This window comes from Takifugu rubripes, chromosome 11 (assembly GCF_901000725.2).
Source record: "Takifugu rubripes chromosome 11, fTakRub1.2, whole genome shotgun sequence".
In the NCBI taxonomy this organism is placed as follows: Eukaryota; Metazoa; Chordata; class Actinopteri; order Tetraodontiformes; family Tetraodontidae; genus Takifugu; species Takifugu rubripes.
This window is the reverse complement of record NC_042295.1, coordinates 7,375,113-7,403,047: the sequence shown is the minus strand read 5'-3', so window position 1 is coordinate 7,403,047 and position 27,935 is coordinate 7,375,113. Positions and strand designations below refer to the sequence as shown.

The 27,935-nt window shown below is 42.3% G+C and overlaps 1 protein-coding gene, 1 long non-coding RNA gene and 1 other non-coding gene across 6 annotated transcripts; 1 reads left to right on the top strand and 2 right to left on the bottom strand.

Moving 5' to 3' along the window:
• Positions 1–16: 16 nt before the first annotated feature.
• Positions 17–21,397, bottom strand: aipl1 (aryl hydrocarbon receptor interacting protein-like 1). 4 transcript variants are annotated; one of them, XM_029844074.1, is made up of 10 exons: positions 15,695–21,397; positions 13,298–13,468; positions 13,182–13,219; positions 3,071–3,311; positions 2,793–2,880; positions 2,418–2,597; positions 1,447–1,635; positions 1,179–1,355; positions 959–1,100; positions 17–435 (listed from the first exon to the last, which is right to left on the bottom strand). In XM_029844074.1, exons 4-10 carry the CDS (start codon positions 3,112–3,114, stop codon positions 236–238), a joined length of 1,020 nt encoding a protein of 339 aa, XP_029699934.1. In that variant the 5' UTR covers positions 3,115–3,311; positions 13,182–13,219; positions 13,298–13,468; positions 15,695–21,397; the 3' UTR covers positions 17–235. The 4 variants fall into 4 exon arrangements, with proteins under 4 accessions (XP_029699934.1, XP_029699931.1, XP_029699933.1 ...); XM_029844071.1 differs by having other exon boundaries at positions 13,182–13,262; positions 13,346–13,468; XM_029844073.1 differs by lacking the exons at positions 13,182–13,219; positions 13,298–13,468; positions 15,695–21,397 and adding an exon at positions 11,119–11,223.
• Positions 11,252–27,731, top strand: LOC115251521 (uncharacterized). The gene is made up of 3 exons (XR_003890085.1): positions 11,252–11,363; positions 13,203–13,366; positions 25,265–27,731. It is a non-coding gene; the product is annotated as an uncharacterized lncRNA (long non-coding RNA).
• mir22a (microRNA mir-22a) lies at positions 14,519–14,604 on the bottom strand. The gene has a single exon (NR_105398.1). It is a non-coding gene; the product is annotated as a microRNA mir-22a (primary transcript).
• Positions 27,732–27,935: the final 204 nt, after the last annotated feature.

The following is a 27,935-nucleotide window of genomic DNA, read 5'->3' as shown; positions in this document are numbered from 1 at the left end:
GTTGGTGTTTTATTAATAAATATATTATATGATAGAGTCCTGGGCTGTCTGCATGTTTGTCTCAGTTAATCTTTGCGGGCAGATGGAACAAAAGGAGACTTTATAAAACTTCTTGTTTTAATAAGCTTTAATAAGCTGCACCTTTACACTCCTGGGAGTGAAGGACAATAACGAGTGTTACCAGCTTGATTCTTTATGTTGCTGACACTCCAGCTTTGATTACAGTGTCTTTTGTTCAGAACATGCCCTTGTACTTCTTTTTGTCCTCCAGGTTCTTCTCCTCCATACGCATATTAAGCACAGCCAGTTCCTTCTTGACAGCCTTCTTCATGGTCGGATTTAGATCCAGAACCCTGCTGAAGTCCTGCCGAGCCTCAGCTTCATTCCACACTTCCATGTGGGCCTTCCCTCGCAGGTAGTATGCCTTCATCATGCCTGAAAGATTCAACGGAAACAAACTGTCCGACAGCAGCCACACATATGAGATACAACCATATAATATCTTAACATATATAATATTCTGTATCACATTATTGTTCACCAGAGCTATAAGAGAACAACATTCATCAAGATGAATAATGATGAAGAAAGGATGAGACTTCACAGTTGAACTTAATCCTAATTAGTCAATTAAAATTTTAGTTGCTGATCACTCTTCTGTACATATTTTATGCTGGAAATGAAGCGTTCCACTCGGGTGCACTTTTGGCACAAAAACAAAACACTGCCCTCCCATGGCTATCATGAGTAATGCATTCAGTCTGTGTATTTCATTACGAAATTAATATACTCAACAAATGCTGCATTCACCTGTGTATGCAAATGTAACACAGACAGTGATCTGGAATTCCCAGTCAAAATGACTTGATTACAAACACAATGAGGCACTCAGAGGTTAAGTCCTGGTGAGAGCAGGAAACTCTAGCTCATACTGAACATGTGTCCCATCAGTCCGAACCTGGGTGCTGGTTGATAATGTCACTGGTGTGTTCAATAACCTCGTAGTACTCCTCCATTCGCAGCAGACATTGGCAGTAGTTAAGTGTCAGAGTGTTGGCCATTTTCTCCAGCTTTAGCCAGGGGACATCCCAGGCCTTTTCCTACAAGTTCAACACTGTTCAGTTTTCCACACATGCAAAGGAAAAGAGGTGACCTAAAGCACTAGACTGAGATGACACCTTTGTCTGAACATTCTTGAGACAGATGATGGCTTCCTTGTACTTTTGTGTGGCTTTTTCATACTCGCCCTCTTTAAAGAGCTTGTTGCCCTGGCCGTGCAGCACAGGAACCACCTTCAGCCTCTCCTCGTCGTTCAATGCCCAAGTCTCCCGGTTATACTCACTGGGCTGCTGCACCTACATTTTAAAATGAATTTTAGTCAATGCACTGAAAGGCAAGCTGGAGCTCCTTTCTTTTCTTCTGCTCATTCTTGGCTTCTTTTCTCACCCTGAGCAACTCCAGGACAAAGTAAAGAGGTTTAGGTTCCTTCATCAGCTCGTCCAGGTCATCGTAGCCGAGACTGTGGTAGGCAAACATGTTGGCCATGCCGCAGGTGTGGATGTGCCAGTCGACGGGGTCTTTTCCCTCTGCAATGCGCCGCATACTCTTAGACACAAGTGGGTAAACCCCAGTGTGCTACAGAAAAGAGACAGTTATCTATTAAATCCAGGGTTTTTATTTACTTTTTAATTAAGATTATGAGCTCTGGGAACTAATGCAACATGACTGTTCTGCACAGTGGTGCCATCTAACAAACATGTTTTACAGTGACACTAAAGTAAAGTTTTCACCCCACCCATCCTGGATGTCTTCTTCTTTATTCAGGATGAGTGAATCAACACCTTAATCCAAATGGGTGGGGTCAGGTTCTGTGTGCGTGTGTGTCTATGTGTGTGTGATGGTGTGTGATCAGTGCTGCTGATTCAGCTGGAATCAGCAGAGCCGATTAGGAGAAAGTGCACATTAATAACAGTTTACCTTGACCCATCTGTCTCCCCCCCCCCCCCCCCACACACACACACACACACACACACACACTATGTAACTGAGATAGTTTTTGGTAGATATATTTAGATATATATAAACTGTAAGTGAAACATAACTGCATGTACATCAACATGACATTTTATGACTTATGAGCTGACGGCCTCAGTTTCAGTGTCTAATATCTTTAAATATGATCTGCTACAGGAGGCAGATGTAATCTATGCATTTTTAGTGTTCAGCCTTTCATAAAGCTCACTAAAACATATGCTGCTGTTTTGTTACGCTATATCTTTAGCTCAGAACCTTATTATCTGGCATCTCTGGCCATCATATTAATTAGAAAAGGGGGGCAACTCTCTAAAGGATTCACACATCGATGTGTGTTAAAAAAATAAATCTAAATAATTGAAAAAAAGGTTTTTCGCACTTACAACAGTGTCGCACCAGAACTCAGCCACCTCACTGATCCTCATGGAAGACAAAAGGGTCTCCCAGATGTCTAATTTAAACATGTTCCCAATGACTACTTCCATTGGAGTTCCCACCACTTTGCTGTCATCTATCACTGTCCGTTCATCGTCACACAGCTGGGTGCGAAAGTGGAAGGTCACCTGGAGCAGAAAGAGCACACGCCACCATCACGTTACACACTGCTCAGGAGCAGGTTCACAGATACTGTTCTTCAACATGCGAGTGGCCACAGACTTTAGAAATACTGATATGTTCACACTGCTGCAGCTCATTGAATGTGCGTTGACAAAGAAAGGAAAATATGACTTTCATTTAAGGAGTAGTGAGCAATTTACAGTCTCCATAATCCTCTGCTGGCAGCCTGCAGCATTGGCTCCAGATCTGAGTCCTTCCTCTGGTAACAGAGCTGTAAAACTGGTATGACTGGTCAGGAAAATGAAATCCATAAATATGGCGTAATGAAACGGTGCATACTGAACCCCCAGTCAGAGGATATATCATGGTCATGCTTATGCAGCAACAAGCCTGTAAGTCATATTTAAACATGCATGCTTGCAAATGTTTCTACACAGAAGAACACTAGGAGAACATCATTCAGGAAGGCTGACACTACCTTTGCTCCAGTGATAAATTTTGGAATGTCTCCAGTTCCTCCATGTAGGATTGTTTTCTTGATTCCCTCTGAGCCCAGTAACATTGTATCCTTTATGTTTGACATCTTTTTAAATTTTTTTATTAGAGTCTTGCTTTTATTGCTCCAGTTGCTCCAGTGCTGACGTGCATGTATATCTCATACGTCCGTTTGGATGCGATGCAGTGTGCAGCAGTTGTAAAAGCTTGTGGAGGTGTTGTTCCTGTTGGATCAGATTAGGGAAGGATAATGAGATTAGAAATTTCTCCTCTGTATGTGTCTCAAGTATTAGTGTTGTGAAGATCCAGAAATGAGGAGAAGCAAATGAATGTTGTCTTGTCATGACTGCAGCACTGGTGACTGCACAACAGAAACAATGTCAAATAAACATGTGAAAGCAGGACATGCTTTTCATTCCTGAGGAAATTTCCTGGATTTATGACTGAGACTGAGACGGGCAATGATGAACTCCTGACTATTTAACATCTGTCTTCCATCTGTGTGTCTCTCTTTCTCTGTTCTTTTGCTGGCTTTATGGAGTGCCAAAATCTGCATTTTACAAGCAATGTGAGGACATTTTGGCCTTTCCTCTCATCTTCAAAGATCTGGTGGGAAGTTAAGATTTTTATCAGATTCAGGATACAACTGGGGTTAGATTAGTGTCAGGGTCGAGGTCAGGGTCAGGGTCAGGGTCAGGGTCAGGGTCAGGGTCAGGTTGTGATGGTTAGCTTTAGGGTAGGAGCCGGAGAATGTACTTTGTCTATGAAGTCCCCATAGGATAGAAGTAAAAGGGTGGCAAAGAGTACATCACTGAGACAGACAGACAGACAGACAGACAGACAGACAGACAGACAGACAGACAGACAGACAGACAGACAGACAGTAATTATCTATATTACACATTCATGCAGACAACACATCCTATAGTTATTCTTATGATTCTACTGTTATTTGTATCAGATTATGATAAAGACAGATTCAGTGGCAGCTGGTGTCTCATGGGTACAGATCCTGTGTCCCTTGAAGGTTCTGCAACATTTGACCTAATGGCAAAATTCAACCAAAAGGAATAAATAACGTAAACATTTGGATTTGAAACGTCTGGTACGTTGAAGCTGGACGAGTGCGCCCTCTTGTGGGTAATTTTGTTTGTGCAGCAGAAGTTTGTCCTTTCCGTTATACGTCTGATAAAGTCTATAAATTATCGTCTATGAATAACGTGGATCTCAGACGCTGTTGGTGATACTGGGAAACGGTATAACTAGTATAAATGACTGGTATAACTAATAAACAGAAGTCAGAAGAACTACAATGAATAGGAGACATATTTGCAATAACATTACCACCAGTGAGCATCATTTCAGAATGCTTAAATAATTCCAAATAAATTGTTCTCCTCGCCTTGTTAGGTAGAACATTGGCCATATGGCGGGGTGTTTCTCTCAGGTGATGGGGTTGCGTTGCTATAGTGACAGTTTTCTACATTATTATCATCCCTGTGTGATGACAAGAGGTCTAATTTTTCTTCATTGTCATTTTAACCTAGTGAGACAGGTTGGCTTTGGTGGCTTTAAAATTGTCCTCACCTCTGCTTGTTAGTCTGACCTGCAAGGAGACAGACAACAGTCTGTCCAACTGGCCGGATATTACCACAATGGCGTGCGTTGTAACTCAAGCTCTGTGTCAGAGTGACTCACTATGCTTGCGTCACACTACCTACACCTTCCTCTCTTCTGCCAATGCAGGTCTGCTTGTGTGCATAGATATCTGAATTTGCTGCATGTGGGAAATCAAATGTGCTGGTTCACTGAAGCACAAGGGGCCACATCTCAGCTCAGAATATAGTTTACATGTTGCCATCATAATCAGATGTGCTGGGAAGCCTGAGCTGATGCATTAGTTCCACTTTATGCGAGTCATAGGTCATAATCTATTTCTGGAAAGTAAGGTCACTGATTTATTGGGGAGGAGAGTTTTGCTGTGTAACAAACCTTCTTTCATATACAGTAGGCCCAAATGACAGAGGGGTGGGGTGGGGGGGCTTCTTCCATGACGCACAGAACATACGCACGTAGCACAATGTTTATGGATGGCTGAGCTTGGTAGGTCTTCAGTGGGAGGCACAGAGAAGGGTGGAAGTTGACTTCCATGGGATTACACTGACCCACGGAGCTAACAGAGCACATCAGACAAGAACATGCAACAGCCTGGCCTGGCCTACACACACACACACACACACACACACACACACACACACACACACACACACACACACACACAGAGACACACACACAGACACACACACAGGCACACACACACACACACACACACAGAATTGTGGCCTGCCTTCATTTACATATAGATACTGAAAGTGAGAACTAGAACAAGACCAGAGACAAGTTGATCAAATCTGTTGTCCTGCACCTTTTAACAACACATTTCTATTTAAAAAGAAGTTACAATTCAACCCGTTTTTAAAATAAAATACTAAAAAAATGACCAATTGTGCAATCAACAATTTATGCAATTTTATTTAACATCTGACTTTTTACTGGTATCCTAATCTTTTTCATTGTACCCCAGTCAGAAGTTACTAATTACCCAGTTACTGTGTCTGTAGAACACAGTGTACAGCTTTTGTAATTTGTTTTTAAGAGTTAATAATTGTAGCCAGTGAGGGACTCTGAGTAAACAAACATAATAAATCAACTGATTTGAATTACTGTAAGAAGAGAATAAAAGCAACACAACTACTGACGTATTTGATAATGAAATGAAGGTATAAAAGATGGACTGACACTACCAGTACCCCTGTGTGACTAATGCAGATTAGGAGGACTGCTATACAACCCTCTGTTTGTGTGTGTGTGTGTGTGTGTGTGTGTGTGTGTGTGTGTGTGTGTGTGTGTGTGTGTGTGTGTGTGTGTGTGTGTGTGTGTGTGTGTGTGTGCTGAAGCCGTCCTGGCTTGCAAACTCATAGGAACAGCCTACACTGGAGTCCTGCGAAGTCATGCTGGTTGTTAACATCAGGTGTGATGTTTCTGTAATTACACATGAGCTCAGATTTCCAGAGCATGCACTATAAATTCTGCTTCCTTAATCCAACATCTTCATTCTCTGTGGAGGGAACCAGCTAACTAAGTCATTATTTCCACTCGATAGGCTGCAGCCTTTAAATCTTTACGTAAGGATCTGTATTGTTTGCTTTAAAATGTACAGCTTCGCCCTAATCCCAGCTCTCATCAGAGCTGTTGGCCTTTGGCTCTCCAGCTCTTCTCAGCTACAGCTTCCCCCTAAACCGGCCCCGTCGTACTGGTCTATGCTTGGCCCCGACCTTTAGACACATACCAGAACACATAACAGCCAGGACAAAGGGCAAATGCACGACACATTGACACACTCATATACCAGCTCTCCGTTACTAAGACTCACATGTGCAAAAGGGTCCTCCTTGGCACAGGAAGTAATGGATACACACATGCACACACAGACACACAGAAACACACACACACACACACACACACACACACACACACACACAGGCACACAAGACACAGACACACATAAATGCTGGACTTTAGTGAAGAGAACAGCAATCTACAAACTGCAGATTTACAGTTTCTCGATGGCTTTGCTGCCGCTGAGGGAAACACTACAGGACGCTAATGATACTGTGTTTAGTTGCTACAGCTGAATACAACTGCCAGAAACAGAAGGTTTCCAAGGAAATTCATTTGTAAAGCAGTCGCCTCTTATACTACAGCTAAATACTTCTACCTTCAACTCTGTCTGGGAAAGAAATCCTCTTAAGCTTGTGGCTGTGCTCAGTGAGGAGATAGCATTAGTATGGCTATCCTTTAAGTTGATTTTGGAATGCATAAAACAACTAGCTGTTGTGTTTTTAGAGTTGGTTTTGGTCTCAAGGCTAATTAACAGTGTAGTTTGGATGAGCCTAAGAAAGACAAAGCTAAATCCTAAATCCTTGTGTGGCCATGATGCAAACTAACAGAGCTGATGGACCTCTTGGACCCAGCTAATCCAGTTTACATACATCTAAGACTCTCTGCCATCTTCCCGACAGACAAAATACAAAGGAAGCAAAGTTTAAGTTAAAGTTATGCAAACTGAGCTTTTGAAACATTTCTCTGACAGATCTTGACAGGGTTTTGATGTTACACCGACAGCCCCCAGGGCATCAGAACACGCCGCAGACATTCAAACTGTGCAAATGCCAAACAAACAGTCATTGTGCATCTCAATGGGCATCCTTGAAATTCAGAATCTGTATTTCTGTAGTTGCTGTTAACACTTCGAAACTTTTAATAACGTGACATCAAAGTAAAACAGCGAATCATGACACAACTGCCTATTTTCTCAAAAGCTACAATAAGACTACAACCTTTTTATTTTAAAAGATGCACAGGTTTATGAAGAAATAAAATTTTATTAAATTAATAATTATTTTTCTGAGGAATGGAACTATGTGCATGGAAATGACAGACAGACAGGCAGACAGCCCAGTGTGAACACAGATTGCATGATTTGTCTGTTGTGTTCTCACGCTAATCTTTCATATTGTTTTCTTGCCTGTCGGTTCCACTAAAACCGTTTGTCATTTCCTGGCCTATCACAGTCTCGAGACCAGAAAGGAAAATTTTGGCAGAATCAAGCCCCATGACTTAAACTCATTGGCTTCTTGTTGTAGATACAGGGGGAAAGCCTTAATCATGTCATCAATATACACAAGATAACAACTCAGCCCCCCTATGGCAAGTTCAGATTATCCCAAATCAACCTAAGATTCCCTCACATGTTTTCCACCTCACAGAAAAGATTCCAGCCTCATGGTTAATGGCTTATGGTTTCCTCTTCTAATACACAATTATCCAAACCTCTTTGAACATTGTCCAGCATTAAATGTCACAAGGCCACCTGCATTTAAAAGTCAGCCTATTCACTCCTGATTACCTCCCAGTACCGTAGCAACCATTTCTGTGAGGCCGCTGCAGATACGAGATGGGGAGGCCGCTGCAGATACGAGTTTGATATTAAATGTGACTGGCAAGCAGCCAGCAGAGCTGGACAGGAATGACCCGGGCATTTACCCCAACTAGCTGGGCTAAACTGTTGGCTGTGCAAGGTCAAAGGATTTAATCCAATAGCTGTCCAGATGCAGGTAGACGAGGCAGGAAAAGAAAAGCTGGTAAGAGATGGATGTATTGCATACCAAACTAAAGGTTGCTATTTCCCAAAACAGGAAAAGAGGGAATTGATCAGCAGACATGACAAATCATGAGCTTGTGCTTCATGAAACATGCAGACGCACTTTTGAGCCTGATTTTAACCCGAGGCGCTCTGTGTATCTTTGAAGGGAGGAGGCTGTATTGCTTTGGAGCTCTGGAGCTCAACCAAGTTATGTGAATAATGCATCAAGCCCAGCTTTACAGTATCACAGTGCACGTTACTCTCTGCATGACTGAACACAAACCCACTGAACTCAGATGGCTCGCTAACGCTCCCTGGAGAGATCTGTTCAAAGGCCCTGCTTGAAAAGCTAGGAACGTCTTTTCCAAAGGGCGACCGCAGCGCAGGCTGATCGCAGCATGGGAAGATGCCCGCGTGGGGAACGTTAGCCGGCGATGGCGCTTTAATGTGGACCATGTGGGCTCGGAGGTCAGGAAGAGGCTGAGTTGGTCTTCATGAGCAGCTAGAGACAATTTCCTCAAGTATGCCTATAATACATACAGAGAGACACTCCTAGAGAGAGAGAGAGAGGGAGAGCGAGAGCTACATTTACGTACACACACACACACACACACACACACACACGGTTGCCATATGCAGCTGAAATGAAAGGTCAACATATTCTCACATGTTGACCAGACACATTATACACTTACCATTTACATAAACATTCTATGTATCCATCCACTCATGTGCTGTATGTATGGATTCTATTTTCAGTACTGTAAATGCTGTGTGCATGCAATATAGAAGACTGAGAAAGTTACAAATTACTTTTCCACTGTTGAAACACCATAGAAACCAGTTAAGAAACAGTAGCATTCGCTACACAGTAAACACTTAAGTATATATTCTTTAGAAGCAGCGCTGAAATATTTAAGGAATGAAATCCTATAATCTCCATAATTGTTTTCTTTATTTGCATAAGGCCACAATGCTCCAAAGAATTCTCAAAAGAACTAAATGCACTTCAGCAGTTGATTTTCCAAAATTTGCTACAATGTGAGAAATTAAATGCAGTTTTGAGTTCAAGATTTTATTAATTTAGCAAGCATATACTGAAAAATATAATTATTTGTCCTTTTGCCATTGAGCCGCTGTGGCATTGCTCATATTGGAATAAAAGAATATTTCCCAGACTGTCAAATTATGTCTTTAAACCAGTAATATGTTTCAGCTTCGGATGCTAAACATAAACTGGGGAGTGTGCTGAGTGGAAAAGTGTCACACTGTGCCACAGTCGGCGTCACGTGTAGAAAGCTGAACTGCCTCCAAAAAAAGATCCTCACTTCATTCCACTGCGGTTGCTAATAAGTGACAGTAGCTTGGCAATGCTGGATGGCCCCATCATCTCCAGTCAGTCCCTCTTTCCTTCTCTCTTATTGGGGATTAAGTTGTCAGGTTACATTGAACTCTGAACGCCCTCCACACAGACAAAACCGTCTTAAGGTGCTGCCCGTTCGGTTATTTATAACTCAGTTGGCTAAGCCTCTGCTCTCCGTGGCCGACTCCACTGCATAGACATGTATGGGCTTCCATGTTCTGTTCCTCTTGGTGGACTCATCTTAATGTTTCAGTCTGCCTGTCAAAACTCACATCTGGTCACCAAGGGTCACTTTTCAGTGTTACATAGTGGGCGGTCCTCACAGTAGTACCTAAACTTCGGCACATATAGTGTATTTGGAGTGCAGGCAGCAGATTCTGTTTCTCTTTCCATTTCTTGCTCAATCCCACTCTCACTTCCCACTTCCTCTCTGGTTCACCTCACAGCCCACCTATCTGGAACTATCAGCTATTTCGGGAGCGCCGCACCGGCCAAGAATCAGCTGAAATGTGTAGAACACATCAGAAGCAGGGGACCCCTCTGAGACGCAAGGCGTTTGGATCCAAGTACAGCGAGCGAGCGTGGGCTATTCTGTAAAGAATCACCTGATCCCTTTTCATTGTCATTTAAATCAGACATTAAACCTTTTTGCAGGCATTCAGTTAGGGTTAGGGTTAGGGTTAGATTAATAGTCAAATCGGCTTTTGTGCAGTTGTTATTGCAGGGAAAAAAGCATGCTTACAAAAGCACCTTTGGGTTCTTCACCTATTTCTGCATTTAAAACATCAGTCTAAAAAATAAACAATTTCCCAGGTACAGAAGACTGACATGAAGGCAGTTTAGGCTCTTATGTATCAAGGAATCAGCACAGGAGGTCCACAAGCTCAAAGCTGCTTTTTAACATAAATAAATAATTAAACTACAAACTAGGCTTTACTGTTTAGTAATTAAAGCTGGAAAAATGCTGATACATTTTTATTTGTACAACTCGAATTACGCAGAAGCTCTCAGCAGCCCAGGATAATTTTAAATTTTTTGAATTTAACATTAAAATGAGTCTTTTAGAGCACTTATTTATTTGAGCTATAACTATAACATTTTTTAAGCAGAGGCTGATAAATGGAGAATTTTCCAGAGACTGCTGCATTCTACTTTGAGTTTTTGAGTTAATCATGTCTGGATAATGTTTCAAATCATTACATTTGCCTCCAGGATTCATTTACAGCATTGAAAACATGAGAACACCAGATGAGAGCTTTTATCTGCAACAACAGTGTGGGAATGCAATAATCCAGACAGGCCCACAATTTGGGACAACACATGGCAACATTTGCCAGTTCCTGATATTTGCTGGTTCAGCAGAATATGTTCCTGTTATTTATTTTTAAAGGGCCGTTAATGTGTGTAAAAAAAAACAAGAAACAACACAATGATTGGTGTATGTGCATGTTTCTTTCCCTACATGCTCTCTTGCCTCTGGGATAAAGGTCTCGGAGGATTGTGGCAGCTTGCTGTGCCACAGGCTCGCGGTTGCGTCACCTCCAGTATTGAGTCAGGTGCACTCCCGAGGATCCCACTACCAGCTGCCATCGAGGCAGGGATAATCCGCCTAAGGAGCTTTCACATGATTTTACACACGGGGAAGAATTTAGGGAAAGGATTGTAAACCTCTTCAAACCTCTGGAGCTTCTTCCGGATTTTTGGAAGGTATTAAAAACAGATCTAAAACACCCTGAGAGACAAAGATGGAGAGAGTGATAACACTGCATTATTATATTTATCATTAAATGTCACTGTACTTGACATTTTCAATTCCATTTTGTCACATTATATGCGATGCCTTTAGCCAACACTCTTTTTTAAAATTTATCCAATAGTCCTTTTCTGTAATTTATTGTTAGTATCCATCAATGTTTAGACTATTACCTGATTAAATGTTGGGGAATAAACGCCTTAAACTTTAAAATAAAAAGCTGCAGACACAACTAGTATTGCAAAAACAATATATGCAAAAAAGTTGACTTCTCTCAAATTTGATAAATAATCATTGGGCCCCCCTACTGAACCACTCTGGCTTTCTTATCTTGTAGATTTCAAGCAGCTCTCGAGCGGCTGAGGCAGATTACGGCCTGCTGAGCTGTTGGTGCACTAACACTCTGCAGATGCTTGTCTGATGTTGATTAAAACTGCAGACCTGAAGCTGGTTTCTAAATAACAGTGGTGCCATTCTGCAAGAGCCATTTCTAATGTCATCACCTGCGTGTTTAAGAAGCTATTTTCTGTTTGTGAGAAACTACTTGAACAACATCACTTCCAGCCCGCACAGCACCACTCAGCACCTGATTTACAAATTCAGTAATTTGACAAAGTAAAGGCGTACTATTACTGCTCATACCTTAAGAAGATTATTGTTTATGTTCCCTTTCAGGGAATGTAATGTATTAGTGTGGTTCCAAACAAAAAGTTTATTTGTTATTTCCATAGGTCTGTAGGCTGGAGAGCCAAAGTTCTGTGATTTTTTTTGCCAACATGTATGTCTGAACCCTCAGATAAACATGAATGATGCACCAAAGCTGTCTGTGCCAATGCTGCTTTTTAAATGTCCTGGTGGAATTAATGAGGAAAAGTGAAACTTTTATAATTGAAAAAACATAATTTGCAAAATGTCTCATTTTAATTCTTACATTTATTAATGTTGTGCTGCCATCTTACAAAATACAGTAACTCCTCAAATCCCCCATAAATACAGCACAAATTTCCTGCCCAGAGTAACGTTTGCCTGTAATTGTTTATTGGCTTTCAGCCGCCCTCGTCTTTCAAAGGCATCTCCTGTATCCATCCTTGTTTTCTTTCTGATTGTGTCATCAAGTTGTTGGGAATTATAACGAGGCCTTTTTAGGTCATTTGTCATTGGAAACGCTTGTAGCAGCAGCTCAGTGGTAACTGCCAGCCTGGAACGCTCCTGACATCCTGATTGGTAGATCAGGGAGGGGAGGGGCTACGGAGGGTGGAGCTACAGACCAAAACACTAAATGTAAATAGCATTATTTACAGGCTGTCACTTTACTTTTAACATGAGAATATTCTGGCTGGACTACTGTTAGTCAGTGATATAAATATTTGAAATCAGGATTCTTTAATGTCTGCTAAAATATCAGTGTCATTTTATTTACTTTACATACATTTCACATATAGATCCTTTAAATTACAAAAAAATATTCCTATAATTGTAGATGCAAATATATCTGGAAATACAAAGAGATTTTTCCACCCAGTTCGTGTGAAATTATCTTCTCATTTGTAAACTGATTGGCTCAGTTTACATAAAAGCCATTGATTTGAAAACATGCACAACACAGGTTAACTGGCTTATTTGTTGATTGGAATAAAAATTTAATTGAATTTAAAAAAAAAAATATGACAAAAACTGACAGAGGAGCAGACGTGGATCAGGCTGCAGCAGCTCTGGGACAGCTGTGACTCACCTGGATGGGAATATTAGCTACTGCAATAGTGTGTGCTCACCTTATATCTCCCCTTCCACAGTCACAGGCCCTGGATCCCTGGAATGAGATCAGTCGGGCGAGTCACTGACCAGTAGCTGACCTACGCGACAGACAAGGTCGAGACGTGACCCTTACATGCACTGATGTGACGCATTAATGCAGGTACTGGCAGCGCTAGTCTACCTGAAGAGGATGTACAGGAGGGTGAGTGCAATAATCCCCATATGGCGTCTCTCATGTGTGTCAGTGGAGTGAAGCAGGTCTGTGGGGGTGGAGGAGGATGAGGGAACGGTCTAAACAGCAGGCCTGTAAAGATAAGCAGACAAGGAGATAAGGAGATTGGGAGGTAGGCAAGGAGAAGGAAGACACGCCACTTTAAGGGGAGTGTAGGACAGAGGCTGCCCACTTCTTGCTTCCAGCTGTGGAGGCAAGGAAGAGGTTGAGACGTGCGGACAGCGAGTGTGCGAGAGAGTATAATCCGGGGCATCTGGCTTTAAGGCCTCCTAAAATTCCTTCCCTTTGTCCGGCTCTGGCCAGCAGCAGTTTTCAAAAGGACACGATAGTACTCATATCCTGCTCTGGTCATAGCCCCATTCTTTAAAGTTGGATTTATATCTGCTGATGGACACAAGCCAGTCCATCCTTAGATTGCCTGAAGGATGCAGAAGAGAAATGTGAGATATCCTTTAAATGGAGTAAAATGGCATGGTTATTTTTTCTGAAACTATTTTACCATCAACAGAGTAAAGTAAATAGGGACATAAAATTAAACTATTTTGCCAGTATTTCTTTATATAATGATTCAACTTTATTAAGTTGGAATGTGATTACGCACCTACTTATCTTCAGAACCCGACAGTATCCAAAAAGCTTCAAATTCAGATTTAACTGGCGAGTTTTGGCCGGCTGAAAATCAGTTTCAGATGTTTGCTTTTGCCATTTAAGCTTTTACAAGCACTTGAGACTGAAATTAGGGGTGGGGTGGGGGGGTGGGGGGTGCAACATGAATACAACAGCTCAACTTTTGGAATGATCTAAGTGAACCGGGCAGGCAGCATTGAAAGTATGAAATGAACATTACATGGCAGCAGAGAAAATCGCGGCACATAAATACATCAAAATTCATTAAAAAGTGATCCAAAATGATTAGGATGAGCCATAAGTCCAATGCTGAATAGTTTTTTTGTTACATGATACAGCAGGTGTCATGGCTTTAATCTCAACACATGAACACGCCACACAAGTAACAGTGCCGTCACGCAGCGATGATCAGAGCCCACGATGAAGGTCAGATGAGATTCGGACGGCTTTCTGCTGTCACTCAGGCAGACGGATGGATCTCCGGCGCAGGAAAGAGCCAACCACAACAGTTCTTCAGCTGGCAGCTTTAGCTGTTGCACGAGGACATAAAGCTTGCCAGTGAAGAACTGCTGTAGGTCGGCCAGTGAGTGTCCATTACACATCCTACACAAATGTATGTGGCTGAACCCACACTTCATATTTTCACAAAACATTAATCAGTGTCCACTAGGTAATTTCCTTCGACATCTATGTTATTTGTGAAAATATTTGCATAGTCTCGACAGATCTTCAACCAATTAAACCGTAGCTTTCCTGAAGCGAGCAGGCGTGGGTATCCAAGCGTGGCTAGCACTGGAATGACATGCCAGAGCTGTGCATGTGCAAACACATTTCTTAGGAAAGTTTAATCAAACCTTTGTCAGCTATCCAGCAGAGGCTTTTCCTTCAATAGACAGACATTAATTTTAAGCCACTTTAGGATTTTTTTTTAATCTGGTGTAGCTGCATCCATCATCCAGCAAACCGCTGCTCCATCTTAGCGAGCTTCCACTTTGGTTTTAGCTTCAGGCTACGATGGTGGATACTTGGCACGCAAACCCTATAATTCTTTCTGTGCTGGCACCAGGAACTTGTTGTGGGAGAGAGGTGAGGAGGACAAGATGAAGACACCAGTGAGGAAAACTTTTACAACATTCTTTCGTCCTTATTTGTGAATATTGTGGGTTTTATTGGGTTTAAACATGCAGGCACACATAAACAAACAAGCTGGGTGTGCACGGAGCAAGCCTGAATCAAACATGCCAGTCTAGTGGTTTAGCATTCTTTGCGATTTAGCTATAATTTAATACAGACATCTCTTCCAGCACGATAGCTTAGCCTCTGCTTACAGCTCAGAACTGCTGATAGAAAACAGCTCCTGTGGGGTTATTCAGTTTACAGCAGCCATACTGAACTGAATGACTGAGTTTTACTTACTCTCTCAACATGTCCACTCCCATGGGCCCTCAAAAACACGCTAAATATTTTGGAATTTCAGTGCACACAAGTTTTTATCCAAGTGACTGTCAGTTTTAAAGATTTTGATAGTGGGATAAAGCCCTTGGAAATCTTTTGGTTGGTTTAAAGGTCTTGAAGGTTTAAACATACACTGTATATCACTGAATCACAGTAAAACAGTAAAGACATAAAAGCATTTGATTCAGGCTAAATTAGCCACTGCGCAATACTTACGAGCAGGTCAGGATTCATCTTGCCTGGCTTCCGTTCAGCTGGCCTTGCCTCAACTATTGCAGTTACTCTGAAAAGACTTCCCTCTTGCAGCATATTCTTTCACAGTTCAAGGACAGGACTTTGGACACAGTAGCTCTTAGCGGCACAGTGAACCCAGCAACCCCTGGAAACTCAGCGAACCCACCAGAGCTCTGACCAGCAGCAATGAGCTCTGGTAGGCACGCAAGCAAAACACCCACCCGTTCGACTGTTTTCCCCCCACAGAAACATGGATACCGAAGAGTTTTATGGGTCAAGACCTTTTGTCACATCCAGAGGGACCCGTTGGGTGCCCTGCTTTGGATGAGATTCAGGTCAAAGACATCTTCTTTCTGACTACATGGCACCTGATAGTTCTGGTGGGCCTTGGATTTCTTTAATGTTAGCTTGGATTTAAACAGAAAATATTTACTTTTTAATCACAGATAAAAAGGATTAAGAACAGCAAACATTATCATGGACAGAGCTCTTATAGCGTGCCACGCTAGGTAAACCATGTAATAGCCCAAACATGAGAGAGGACGAAAGATAAGTCCCAGTTTATCCAAGATATCTGCTTTACTCGTTCTGTATACAAACTGAATAGAAAGATATATATACATACATCTATAAGAAGGGCAGCATTCAGTCCACAAGGAATGTGCATCTTAATTTACATTACAATAATACCCTGGTTGTTTTTACTTGCAATAAATAGTAGAGCCTGTGGCAAATTAAAAAGCTGCTTATGACAGTGAGCTGCAGCATTTCCCACTACAACTTAATATCCAACCTCTATTAGTCCTAAGCTACGCTCTCTCTGTGCTCACAATATGTTGCGCATGCACACAGGGGCCATCCCAGAGAGAACGCAGTGTACCAGAGGAGTGAGTTATTACACAGAACTGACAAGTCCCAGGACAATTACAGCCCATATGGGCAACAGGACTCCTTAAAACATGACATGCACATCCAGCGCACGATACGTTGGTGATCTGATACATGCATGAGGGACAAGCCGTCACCTTATTTCTGGTTATTGCACACAGAGGGAGAAATCTTGCTGATCTTCTCAGAGACACATATAAATGTTATTACTGGATTAAATTTGGAAGTGAAACTTTAACTCACGTATCCAGAAATTCAAAGTCACAAAGAGGCTTACCCCCCACCCCCCTTCCCCACTAACAACCTACTGACATTTTGCAAAGCAGCACTGTATCAACATACCCTCACAGAAAGTGATTTGCTTTCAAACAGAGAGCACACCTTCCCCAGGGCATCGGAAACACCCTCCACTGTTTGCAGTGTAACCTAACTTGTTTGAGGTTATATCAGGATTGGATTTTCAATCTGACGCTTAACTAAAGTGTGTCTTTTTAATGTATTTGTTAAAATAGACGGAAAAGGAACTGATAAAATCTAAGAACTGCTAATAACAATGTATCTCTGTGGGACATGCATGGAATCATTTGGATAAAGTAAAAGATTTCAAAGCCCTGTGATTCACCCCCAGACTGAAATTTCATATCCACAATCAGATGCAGGACATATACCCATTCTGTGTTTACAATCTCTGTAACATAAACTAAACATTTCTCCTACACAACAGAGCTAAAATCAGTTAAACAACCATTTAAATGCAAGTCAGATCTGCATGCTGCATGTATGATAACCACCACAACTATGCAAGCCAATGTTCTGTACATAGGTAACAACACGGGTCGGGTGTTTTGCGCAGCAAAGTAGGATGAAAAGCTGTTTTCAAACTGTTAAGACAATTTGTTTTTAAATTACATGATAATGTAGTAATGTTAGCATTATAACAGCAACCTCAGAAAGGCTGTAGTATAGCAGGCACATAACGTCCAAACAGATGGACAGCTTCGTTCCCGCACCTGCAGACATGCTAGCATTTGCACGGTGTAAGCGGAGGTTCATCCGTTGCAGTTCTCGTTTCACAAAATGGCCATGATAGGAGGACAAGCTTGCAGTAAACGTAACGTGAAAAATGTGCACACCAGAAAGTACATTCACATGCAGGGAGAGGTGTCCAGACCCTGCTTTATAGAAAGCGCTCCATCTCTCTCGACATGCATTCACATTCATGTCATGAGAATTAGAAAATTCCATTTTGTTTGGGGAGGGAGCGCATATATATGACTTCATATAATACCTTATACATATGCTATATTGTGTGATTTCTATTTCTGGCCATGGCTCAGTGGGATATGAATTAATGATTTGGAGAAGCGAAAAGTGGGAGAGCCATTTGAACTGGTAGAAATAAGGAAAAGATGTTCCCTCATATGTGGAAAAGACTAATGTGTCCCTCAAAAAGTGCTTATTGTAGTACAGCTGTTCCCTATAGGAAACACCCAATCATGCATCTAAAGTGTCCTATTAAGAGGGTGAAGGAGAGGAATGCAAAGCCTGACAGCAGAAAGGGTGGGGCACGAACAAGTCACATGCACAATCCTGAACAAGGACATTTGTTGGAGTCACACAGTCAAACCGTTAACACAGGGATTTCCTTTAAGTGCATGAAGCTATTCAATAAAGAAAAAAAAATGTTGGGGGGGGGGGGCGGGCAATGATGTCAACTGCCAGGAAGTCAGCAGGTGGGAAAGAGGAAGAGGAAATGGCCTTTCCAGTTACATGCTGCGGAGCGTCCAATGGGTCTAGTTCTGAGCTCCAGATGTGTGACTGATAAAAATCCTTCTCTGGAAAGAGAAGGTTCTTGAGATGAGCAGCATTTGTCAAGAAGTCCATAAAGATCACATTGTATCCCCTCACATCCCGAGCTGGTCCGTCCCTTTCTCTGGCCCAATGCCACTGTGTTTCCTACACAACCATAAATATATTCTTTGTCGCCCTCCCCCTCTAAATAGCAGATTAGTTAGGACACTGAAAGACAGGATGTGCCTTTGGGTCTCATGAATAAGTGGCAGCTGCCCATGCACGGTGCAGATCCAGGGAAATCTCCCCATGTTCATCCGCTCACCACAGTCGTTCGTCAGGGGAAAAAAACGACACGGAAGACTGAAACAGGCTGACAAATACCCTTTTCTTTACATTCTAAGGAAATGCATATGAGAAAGTAACAATAAGAAAAACAGTTTCGCAAATAGGACTAAAATCAATTCAAGGAATGTGTGGAATGCTGAACTGGAAGAAATGACAGAAATAGAGTAGCAATGCTTCGCTCCTCAATCTCAGGTTTTTGCTGCCAGTTGTAGTTTTAGGTGATGAGCAAGCCAGACCATTACTTGCTGGTGCTAATCCAGGATAAACAGAAAAAGTTGAGTCACAAATGTTAAAAATTAAAATAAAAAACAACAATGACAAAATAAATACAAAAATGTTTATGGCAAACTTATTATATGACAGCACCTTAAACTGGGACAGTTCCTAAAGTGTGACACTTTAAGTGTGTATTCAGGTTTTATCTTTATGTGGACATGAACTATTGACTCAGTGCTCAGCAGAGAGTTGGAAAGATTTCCTTCTGTTCCCTTTTCATATGCTACATCTAAATTAAATCGTAAATCATTAATTTATTTTTGCAAAATTCTGTCTTCTGTGGCTCCTCCAAACATGGCATGATCCAGCGGACACATTAAACGCCCCACTGGTTTAACTTATCCTTCACTCAGCTAATCATACTAAGCTGAGCTGACACTTGACCTTAGGGACCCAAATCCCACTGTCAGCATATCATCTTCAGCAGTTTAGCATGCTGACCATAGTTTGCTTTATCAATTTCCACTTTTGCGAGCAACATTCCTAATCAGCTTGGGAGGAGCAAGACCAGCGTGTATGTGTGAGTTAGCGTGTTTCCTGCCGTTCTGGTCCCAGCTGTACCCAGATGGCCTGAGAACACAGCGTGCTACGTGCTACGCTGTGTTCAGCTTTAATTACGAGGCAAACGTTGAGTTTCAGAAGTAAAATCTTGAAAAACCCAGAGTTTAAAATGTGACCAACTCATAGTCTTATTTAAGTAAAGCTTTAAATTTTTCATCTTAAGGACTGAACGGAATTTAAATGACTGGGTTCTGTGGTGCTTTGTAATCTGTATGCAAAGCTGTTGGTTTAAAAAATGCGCCATTACTATTCAAGTTGTGACATTAAACTTAACCTAATAATAATCAATCAACCTTTGAGTTGATAGATTATTTTCTATTGATCATTTTTTTGGATCCTTCTTGAATTATGGTCATGCTTAAAAGTGTCCAGTTAAAACAAAAACAAAAAATGAATGCGATCCCGAGCGCACACCCGTCAGCAGTATCCCCTCCTTTACCTATTTTTACCATCTCGTCCCTTGGTTCTCTGTCCAATCCTCACTTCTCCACCTTCTCTCCACCCTTCTACCTTTCCAACACTCTGTCTTCTCCGGCATTCTGAGCTTTCATCTTCCTCCATCTCCTGTTTCCCTTTCGTGACCCATTTTCTCCTTTTAATATCGCCTTCCTCGCTCTCCTTCCACCCGATCCGCTTCTCTCCTGCTCGTCTTCCTCATTCGGCTTCGCCTGTCTTTTTTACGTGGGTTAGTTCAACAAGGTCGAGTTACATTCCTGAGATGCCTGTTACATATGGTCCACATTCCAGCCGGTCTGCTGTGAGGCCCAGGACTTTTTGCTGCAGGCCATGCAGGCACCAGCGCCGATGCTGAGAGTGATACAGGAAGGCCTTGCCATTAATAATCGTAACTGTGCCTGCAGCCTTACAAATCTAAATCCTGAACTAAGAGCTTCAACCTGTGTCAGGCAGCCATCTTGTAGTCCAGTTGGTCTTCATTTGCTATGACTTCAAATGTGCGTGTGTGCTAATAAAATGGACCCAGTGTAGCAGCTTCTTAACACCAGGTTGGAAGCTTTGTGAGGCCCCAACACATTAGAGACTATGGTCTGTCTGAAATCACACACTCTTGTCCCTATTCCCTGCTCACTATATAGGGAGCAGGCTTGAGTAATCTCCCTAATGCACTTGCATCACTTGATCAGCTGAAATGCTGCTTTATTTCTGCTTTCGACACTTTAAATGTCGTAACAACATCACATAATGAATACGTGCCAGATAGACATCAGCACCAGTTAAATAATGGACAAATGAATGTATAGCTTGGTTAGGGGCATCAAATTTATCCTACATATCACAATGCATTATGGGATTATAAGTGGAACCTGAAGCTACTCATTACATCAATTGGGGGAATGGGAACAACATTCACATCAGGGGTAGATTTTTTTTGTCCAGTCTGGCAACTCAACGTGGAAAACTTAGGTACCCCATAAATGTAAACAGGAAGGTACTTGCACGTAAAGGTACTTGCACGTAAAGTCATTATACCTGCATTTAACAAACATTTGTTTGACATTTTTGTTGTTAGAGAGGATCTTTTTTTCCCCCAAGGGGCAGGCGCACACGGTGCAACATGTGTTGTGCATATGAGCGCGGGGCTGGTTTAGTAATCCAGCTCTGCTGAAGAGGGGCGCTGGGCTCTCTTTCATATGGAGGTGGACAGAACAGTGCTGCATCACTGAATAACATCACACGTCACCATGCAGCACAAGCCCATGCATCCCTATGCTGTGCATATAAAGCACCGACTGTACATCAGTCAAAACACACACACACACACACACACACACACACACACACACACACACACACACACACACACACACACACACACACCTCCAATAAATAAACCTAGAATTGATCTCTGCGTCCAGGTGTGACACATCTATTTAATAATCTTGTATTGAGGCCAAAGCATGCAACACCGAGAATCCCTGTTATGGCTGTTAGTAAGCTGTTTGGGTGTGGCCATGAGATGAGTGACCTCACTGCAGCTACCACATGTTCACCACAGAATCCTCCTGCCGTCCATCAACAACAGTCAATGTTCGGTCTCACTCATTCACGTCAGGTCATGCGACAGGTTAGTCAACCAGGAGTCTGAGTTCACGGGGAAGGAGTGAGTCATTGAATGCCACAACAAGTCAGTTGCTCTGGTCAATGTCAGCAAGGTTATAGGAGCAGGTCTGTCTGGAGATGTTTTGTGTAAGGTTTCTCTAGGTTTGTCTGCCAACCCTGGAATATAAAGAACATTCTGAGCATTTCAGATTTTCAGGGATGGCTCAGAACTTGATCAGGAATGCCAATTTATCATCTCTGCCTCCTCTTGCCTTTGCGTGTGCGCATGCCTAGGGTGTGGCAAAATGGGCACCACCTCTGGATGGCTGGCATTAATCACATCCATTCAGGCAAGAACACCGCGCGTGCGACCCAACCACTAACAAACAGACATGCGTAGGTTGATCCAGTTTGGCTAAACAACTGCAGCTAAGACAAAGCAAACATTCATTCAAGATGGCAAAAGGCATAAATTGGCACAGAGGAGAGCAGAAGTTGAAGTCCTCAGCAGCCCAGAAGGGCGTTATATACTGGGAAGTATTAACAAAATGTCTGCAGTGGTTTGAGCAGTAGTGTTGCTGAGGATTAAAGAAATTTCCAGCAAACACTCTTGCTACCATTCTGTTAATCATGACTTTAGTGCACATTGAACATGAAGTTCAACCATTTAAAATTAAACTTTGAACTGACTCCCAACAGTAACGGCAAAGTTACATCCGTTTTGCATACCAATCGCTTAACACTCATAGTGCAAATACCTCATCACACTCTTACAGCCCAGCCAGAACACATGCACTTCCTGGATGATGGACAGGAAAGATGCATGTAATTTAATTTATGTGGAATTTTTCTACCTTTGTGAAATGTTTTATAGAAGCCGTTTGAAAATGTAAAATAAATGAAGTGACACATGTCAAGAGTAAGAAAAAAATAATGCTTTTGGTCTAAAGGGATAGAAGGCAAATCACTGACCTGCAACAGCAAGTTATTCATCAGATCAGAGACGCAGGTTCAGAGCTGTGATTTGGTTGACACAGATGGAATGTGAGTGGGGGGGCATGCCAGTGTTTGTTAAGCTGTGGACTTATACTTGTAGGTGGACCTTCTTTAGTGAATTAAAACCAACGCCCTTTTCCCTGCCTTAATGTTGAAATCATTAAAGACAAAGTGCACAAGTACAATGCACTGAATGCTAAGATTACATAATGTGTGCCATTAGAAATAACAAGGGGAGAGGAAGAACATCTGCAACAGGTTTATGATGCCGGTAAAAGGTGAACATAAATTATTAATAAAAAGGAAAAACAATGACACAATGGAGCTGTAAGCACTCAAATGTTGACTGTAAGACAACTTACCTTCACTGCAGACTCCTGGGAACACAACTGAAAGTTGTTGAGCAGACAAGAAGACCCACTGTGGACACACGGACAGGGCGAGGGGGTGGGGGTGCAGCATACAGACAAGCCTGTAATGGGAAATGAATGACGAGCGAGAGAGAGGGGGGAGAGAGAGGAAGAGGGGGCAACTCTCCACATCCATGTTGCTACAAAGGGTGGGGCTTTGAGGCATTCTCTCTGTCTGCTTTCCTCTCTGCTTTATCTACATTAGAAGACACGGAGTCACTCTGCACATGAGTTCTGGTGGACTTCTTGTGCTTTTAAAAGATCTCTATTGATGTAGAATGACCCCCTGAAGAAGTCCAGCCAGACTTCCTGTCATATGAAGACTAGCTCGCTTGGCCCACCGATTCTGGTGTATTCAAAGACACACCCTCTCTAATTATTAGAAATTTTCATACTTGTTAAATCACTCAATCATGAAAAATGACTCTTAAGGTGGCAGAGGCCTGTAGGCCGAGCGCCACGCCAACATCACTGATAACTCTCCTGAAAATGCCAGTGACATAACAGCACAGCACGCCCTCTCCTGCGGGCTTTAAATGTCACCCCCTTTGGAAAAGTTTGCAAAATTAAATTAACTGTCGCGCTCGTTTTCCATGCCAGGTAAATTCGTCAGCTCCGTAGCGGAGCGCATCCGCGAGGGTAGATTGTAGCGAATATGCGAAGTTTAGGCCGTGTTCGGATGAGATTTATGGACTATTAAGCTTTATCCGGACTGGTTCCCCCACGCCCAGTTCTCGCCTGTGGCATTCGGAGCGTCGGGCTTCTGTAAAGTTGCCACGTCCTTTCCATTTCACACCCTAATGAAGCCTAAAACGAACTGTCGAGCTGTAAGAAAAGAGAGTCTGACCTCATGCGTAACAGACCTAGTCATACTGGATCCAGCGAGAGATTTAAGACAGAATGTGCGTACACCATTATGGCAATACATTTGTTATGTAATACGTTGAAATCACTTCACAGATTTTTGTCTCCCGCCGCAAAACACAAAAATCTTGGTAGAAAGAGAAGCGCGTTAAGCCATTTTTTCCGGTCCAGAAGCCTTTAAGAAACCCCTCAGCCACACCTTAACTCTCAATAAATTTCTTTCTGATAGCGCGAGATGTTTCGCCGAGACACGAGCCACCACGTTCAGCCTGTCACTCGTGTGTTAATGTTTAAACCTGTAAAAAGAGACAGAAAAACGGTCCAGACTGAGTATCCGGTTGGCCGCTCCCACCCTGCGCGGCTCGTCGCTGCTCGGGGATCCCACCACGGTCTCTCCCTCCCTCGCTCTCTCTCCTCCGGCCCAACTCCTCGCTTCAAACCGGCTTCTCTCTCCGATCAGCTGGCGAGGTCGTGACGTCAACACCTGCGCTCAGCCAATCACATGCAAACCGGAAAAATCCCTGCTGACGCCCACCACGCGTGCACGATGACGACCACTGGCTTCAACCAATGATAGTACAGATCGAGGCGGACGCTAGAATTTTTAACCAATGGGATCGCATCTGACATGCGGAAGGCGTTTTAGTCAATGACCTATGACGTATGTTCAGCGATGTATAGTGTGACGAGAGAACTTTTTCTACTCTAAGACACTGTGAAAGTGGCACTCTAATATCATTAAGATCCATAATAACATCATCTCTAGATATAATAAAGGAAAACTTGTTTTAGCAATGAAATGTCTCGCCCTTCTCATTACACACGGTTGGCTCTTACCTAGAGTCCAATGACCTAATTATTGATTATTCATGTCCCATTTCGGTTGATGCACATAGCAGAGAAGTTACACAGATCAACACTCCTTTTGTCTTGACCGGGAGGCACCACAATGCCAGTTCAACACCAACATTGCCAGTTTTGTTCTTCACCTCAATTTATGGTGATGCATTTATAGAGCTGGACAAGAATGCACCAGAGGCAAACAGCTTTCAAGAACTATTTAATCCCGCCTTCAGCTTTCTCACACAGCTGTACTCCAAATCATGACAGGACTGTGATTTTTCTTTGCTAGAGTTCTTTGTCTCTGTTGGTTTAAACCCATCAGGGCAGGGTGAGGTTTTCACTTCATGTTTCAGGGATGATGTGTTCTTCTTACAAGGTAAAACAAAACAAACAAACCCAAAATACCCTCCAGGACTCTAACAAAAACAGATTCAATTGCAAGCCAGTGTCTTATGTTCTGGCGCGCCATGTCATAGGGTATACATTGTCTCCTCATTTTCTCCTCCTTGTTTTGCAGTTGCAGGATTCACTTCATAAACACCCCCTGTTATTCTGAGAGGGCCTCACCAACTCTACCAGACAACAAGCATCCTGGTTAATGGAATATCTAAACAATCAGAAGGTTAAACAGCACCAGCATGGAGAAGACATCATAGCGGTATAGATTGTACATGTGCTATATTAATTATGGTATGAGACCATAATTGGGCAAAGCTGAGCTGTTGCTTATAATCTTACAGAGCTATTGTCTTTAGCAGGATTATTCTAGCTAAATATAGAAGTTGACTATCTAGATTGCAGTAACATTTTATGGTACACTGTGTACACTTACGTACAATGTGTTGACTCTAAAAAATTGTTGTAATTAACGGTGAGAACCCATCAGATTCTTTTGATTTATTTTTAACCAACAGAGGATTTTAAATATGTTTAATTGCAGCAATCTCATTGAGACTCAAGTGCTCATACAGTTCAGTAAATGTCAATCAAATGTCAAATTGTATGTAAGTGTGATAGTAAATCATTTATCTCGCTAATGTCAAGGTCACAATGTTCCTTTTATTTCATTGGTCCATAATTTCATCGATTCAGAAAAGCAATTGATGAGTATAAGCCTCATTTTCCTCGCGTTTTATTGTCAGTTGGTGCACATGGAAGAACAGCTCATTTGCATTCCTGCTTCGAGATCATCTATCTTTTTTTTACCAAAGCCAGAATTCAGTAAATGCATACAATAATGTTTATGGGAATGCATTTGATGGATGTTGAGCTATGTCAGCCCGATGGATTTACACAAGCGCAAACTCTTAACTCTCCCTCAGTCTCTCTCATGGCTTCTGGACGTGTCGTCTAATGTTCTTCGCTGCATTACTATTGATCAAATCAGCAATGAGCCAGGCAGGTGTGTCCATAAGTCAAAGTCGGTCTCTTCTTATCTGCCAGAGAGCCGAGTCAGTTGTAAAAGAAGAGGAATTACATGATCACGGCAGAGGATGACTCATCTTTTTATTTGAGTGTGTTAAATGTGTGATTGAAGATTCTAAAAATTTCATCTGTTTGGAAGCTTTAATCATCAATTTGACTGTCTGGATTCCTGCTGCATTTAGTTGACTGTCAGTCTTTTCCCCAGACTGCTGATTCATCGCCAGTTCCGGATTTTAGCAGCACAACAGAACTTCTGCCGCACGACTGTCTTTGCTTTTTCTCAAATCCGAAATGAACCCAAGTCTGGATACTTTACTCTCAACAAGTCATTGGTCACGTGCGCAACGAGGGGAGCATTTCTGTCGCTTTAAGAAATGCCGGTGGTGCAAAGGAACTGATTAGTAGTGCTGGCAGCCAACCACCCAGTGCATGTGTGTAGATGGAAGCCAATGGGAAGCCCTGCTGGGTGGAGGTTACAAAAGCAGTCTGAACCCAGTGACTCAGCAAAGTTAGGTGCGTGTGAGATGACACTTTGCAGCAATTTAAAGGGCCAGCACTGCAGTGCTGGGAAGAAGCTGAAAAATGCATTTTGAGATATAGGCCAAGTGTTCACGCCCTTCCTCTTGTACCAATCAGGAAAATATGTGGCCCAGTTTGTTCTGCTGCTTGTGCAAAATCTATTTGCGTATTTGGGCTCTTTTCGCTGCAGTCATGACACTTGGTTTGACTAAATGTTGGCTCTTGTTTTTAATGTTTGTCCATCCTGCACAGTAATACATTAAAAACTATATTACTAATGAATTAAATTCTTGGTTGTTGTTTTTGTTGTCAACTGGATCTGTTGGGTGCTGTTTATAAAGATCAAGATGACCCCCCCCATGGCAATGTCACACTCACAAGTGTGTTAGACAGGAGAATGTGCAGTATGAGGTCACAAATACCCTATAAGGTGTGATTAGTCTAAAATATAAAACAGACCCAATGCATCCTGGGCCAGATGCTTTTCCATCATCCTCTTTTTAGCATGCTAGTTTTATCAATAATAGTAATATAAACTGTTGATCTGTTGGATTGCAACACAGATGTTTAAAGCCTAAATCATCCGTGACTGCAGCAGACTCAGCTGGACTGGCATCAACTAGAACCATCTTGGAAGGAACCGGTCTTCTGGCATATAATTTTCCCACCTGTCCATGTTCTTTTCTGCCTGAGGGCTTTTTCCCCCAAAGGAATCATCGTCATAGCATTTTTATAAACAATGAAAAAAAAACATGTATGAGTGCACAAGTGAGCAATAAGCAGGAGAGTGCTAATGAAACAGTAACCTCCCTGTGTGAGACAACGTTCTGCAGTGTGGGTAAATAGCTTTTTTCTTTCTTTTTTCTTTTGGGCAGCAGCTCTGAGGCTATAACCAGCTTAATATGAATCCCCTCTATTAATAATTAATATGAGGGCTTTAACAGGAAAGGTTCAGACTCAGCCTGATTAGTCCCTCTCTGAAGGGTCTGAAGGTAATTTTTTTATTTCTTACAGTGCACACACACACACACACACACACACACACACACACACACACACACACACACACACACACACACACACACACACACACACAGTCTCATCTGTTTCCACAAATATGAAAGCTGAGTCATCCTCTGTCTGCTGCTCAGATTCTTACAGATGATAATGAGTTGACTCTTTCAGCTGTGTTCCAGAGTGATCGATGAATGCTATAAGCTGCTCAGGTGCTGTTTATTCTTGTC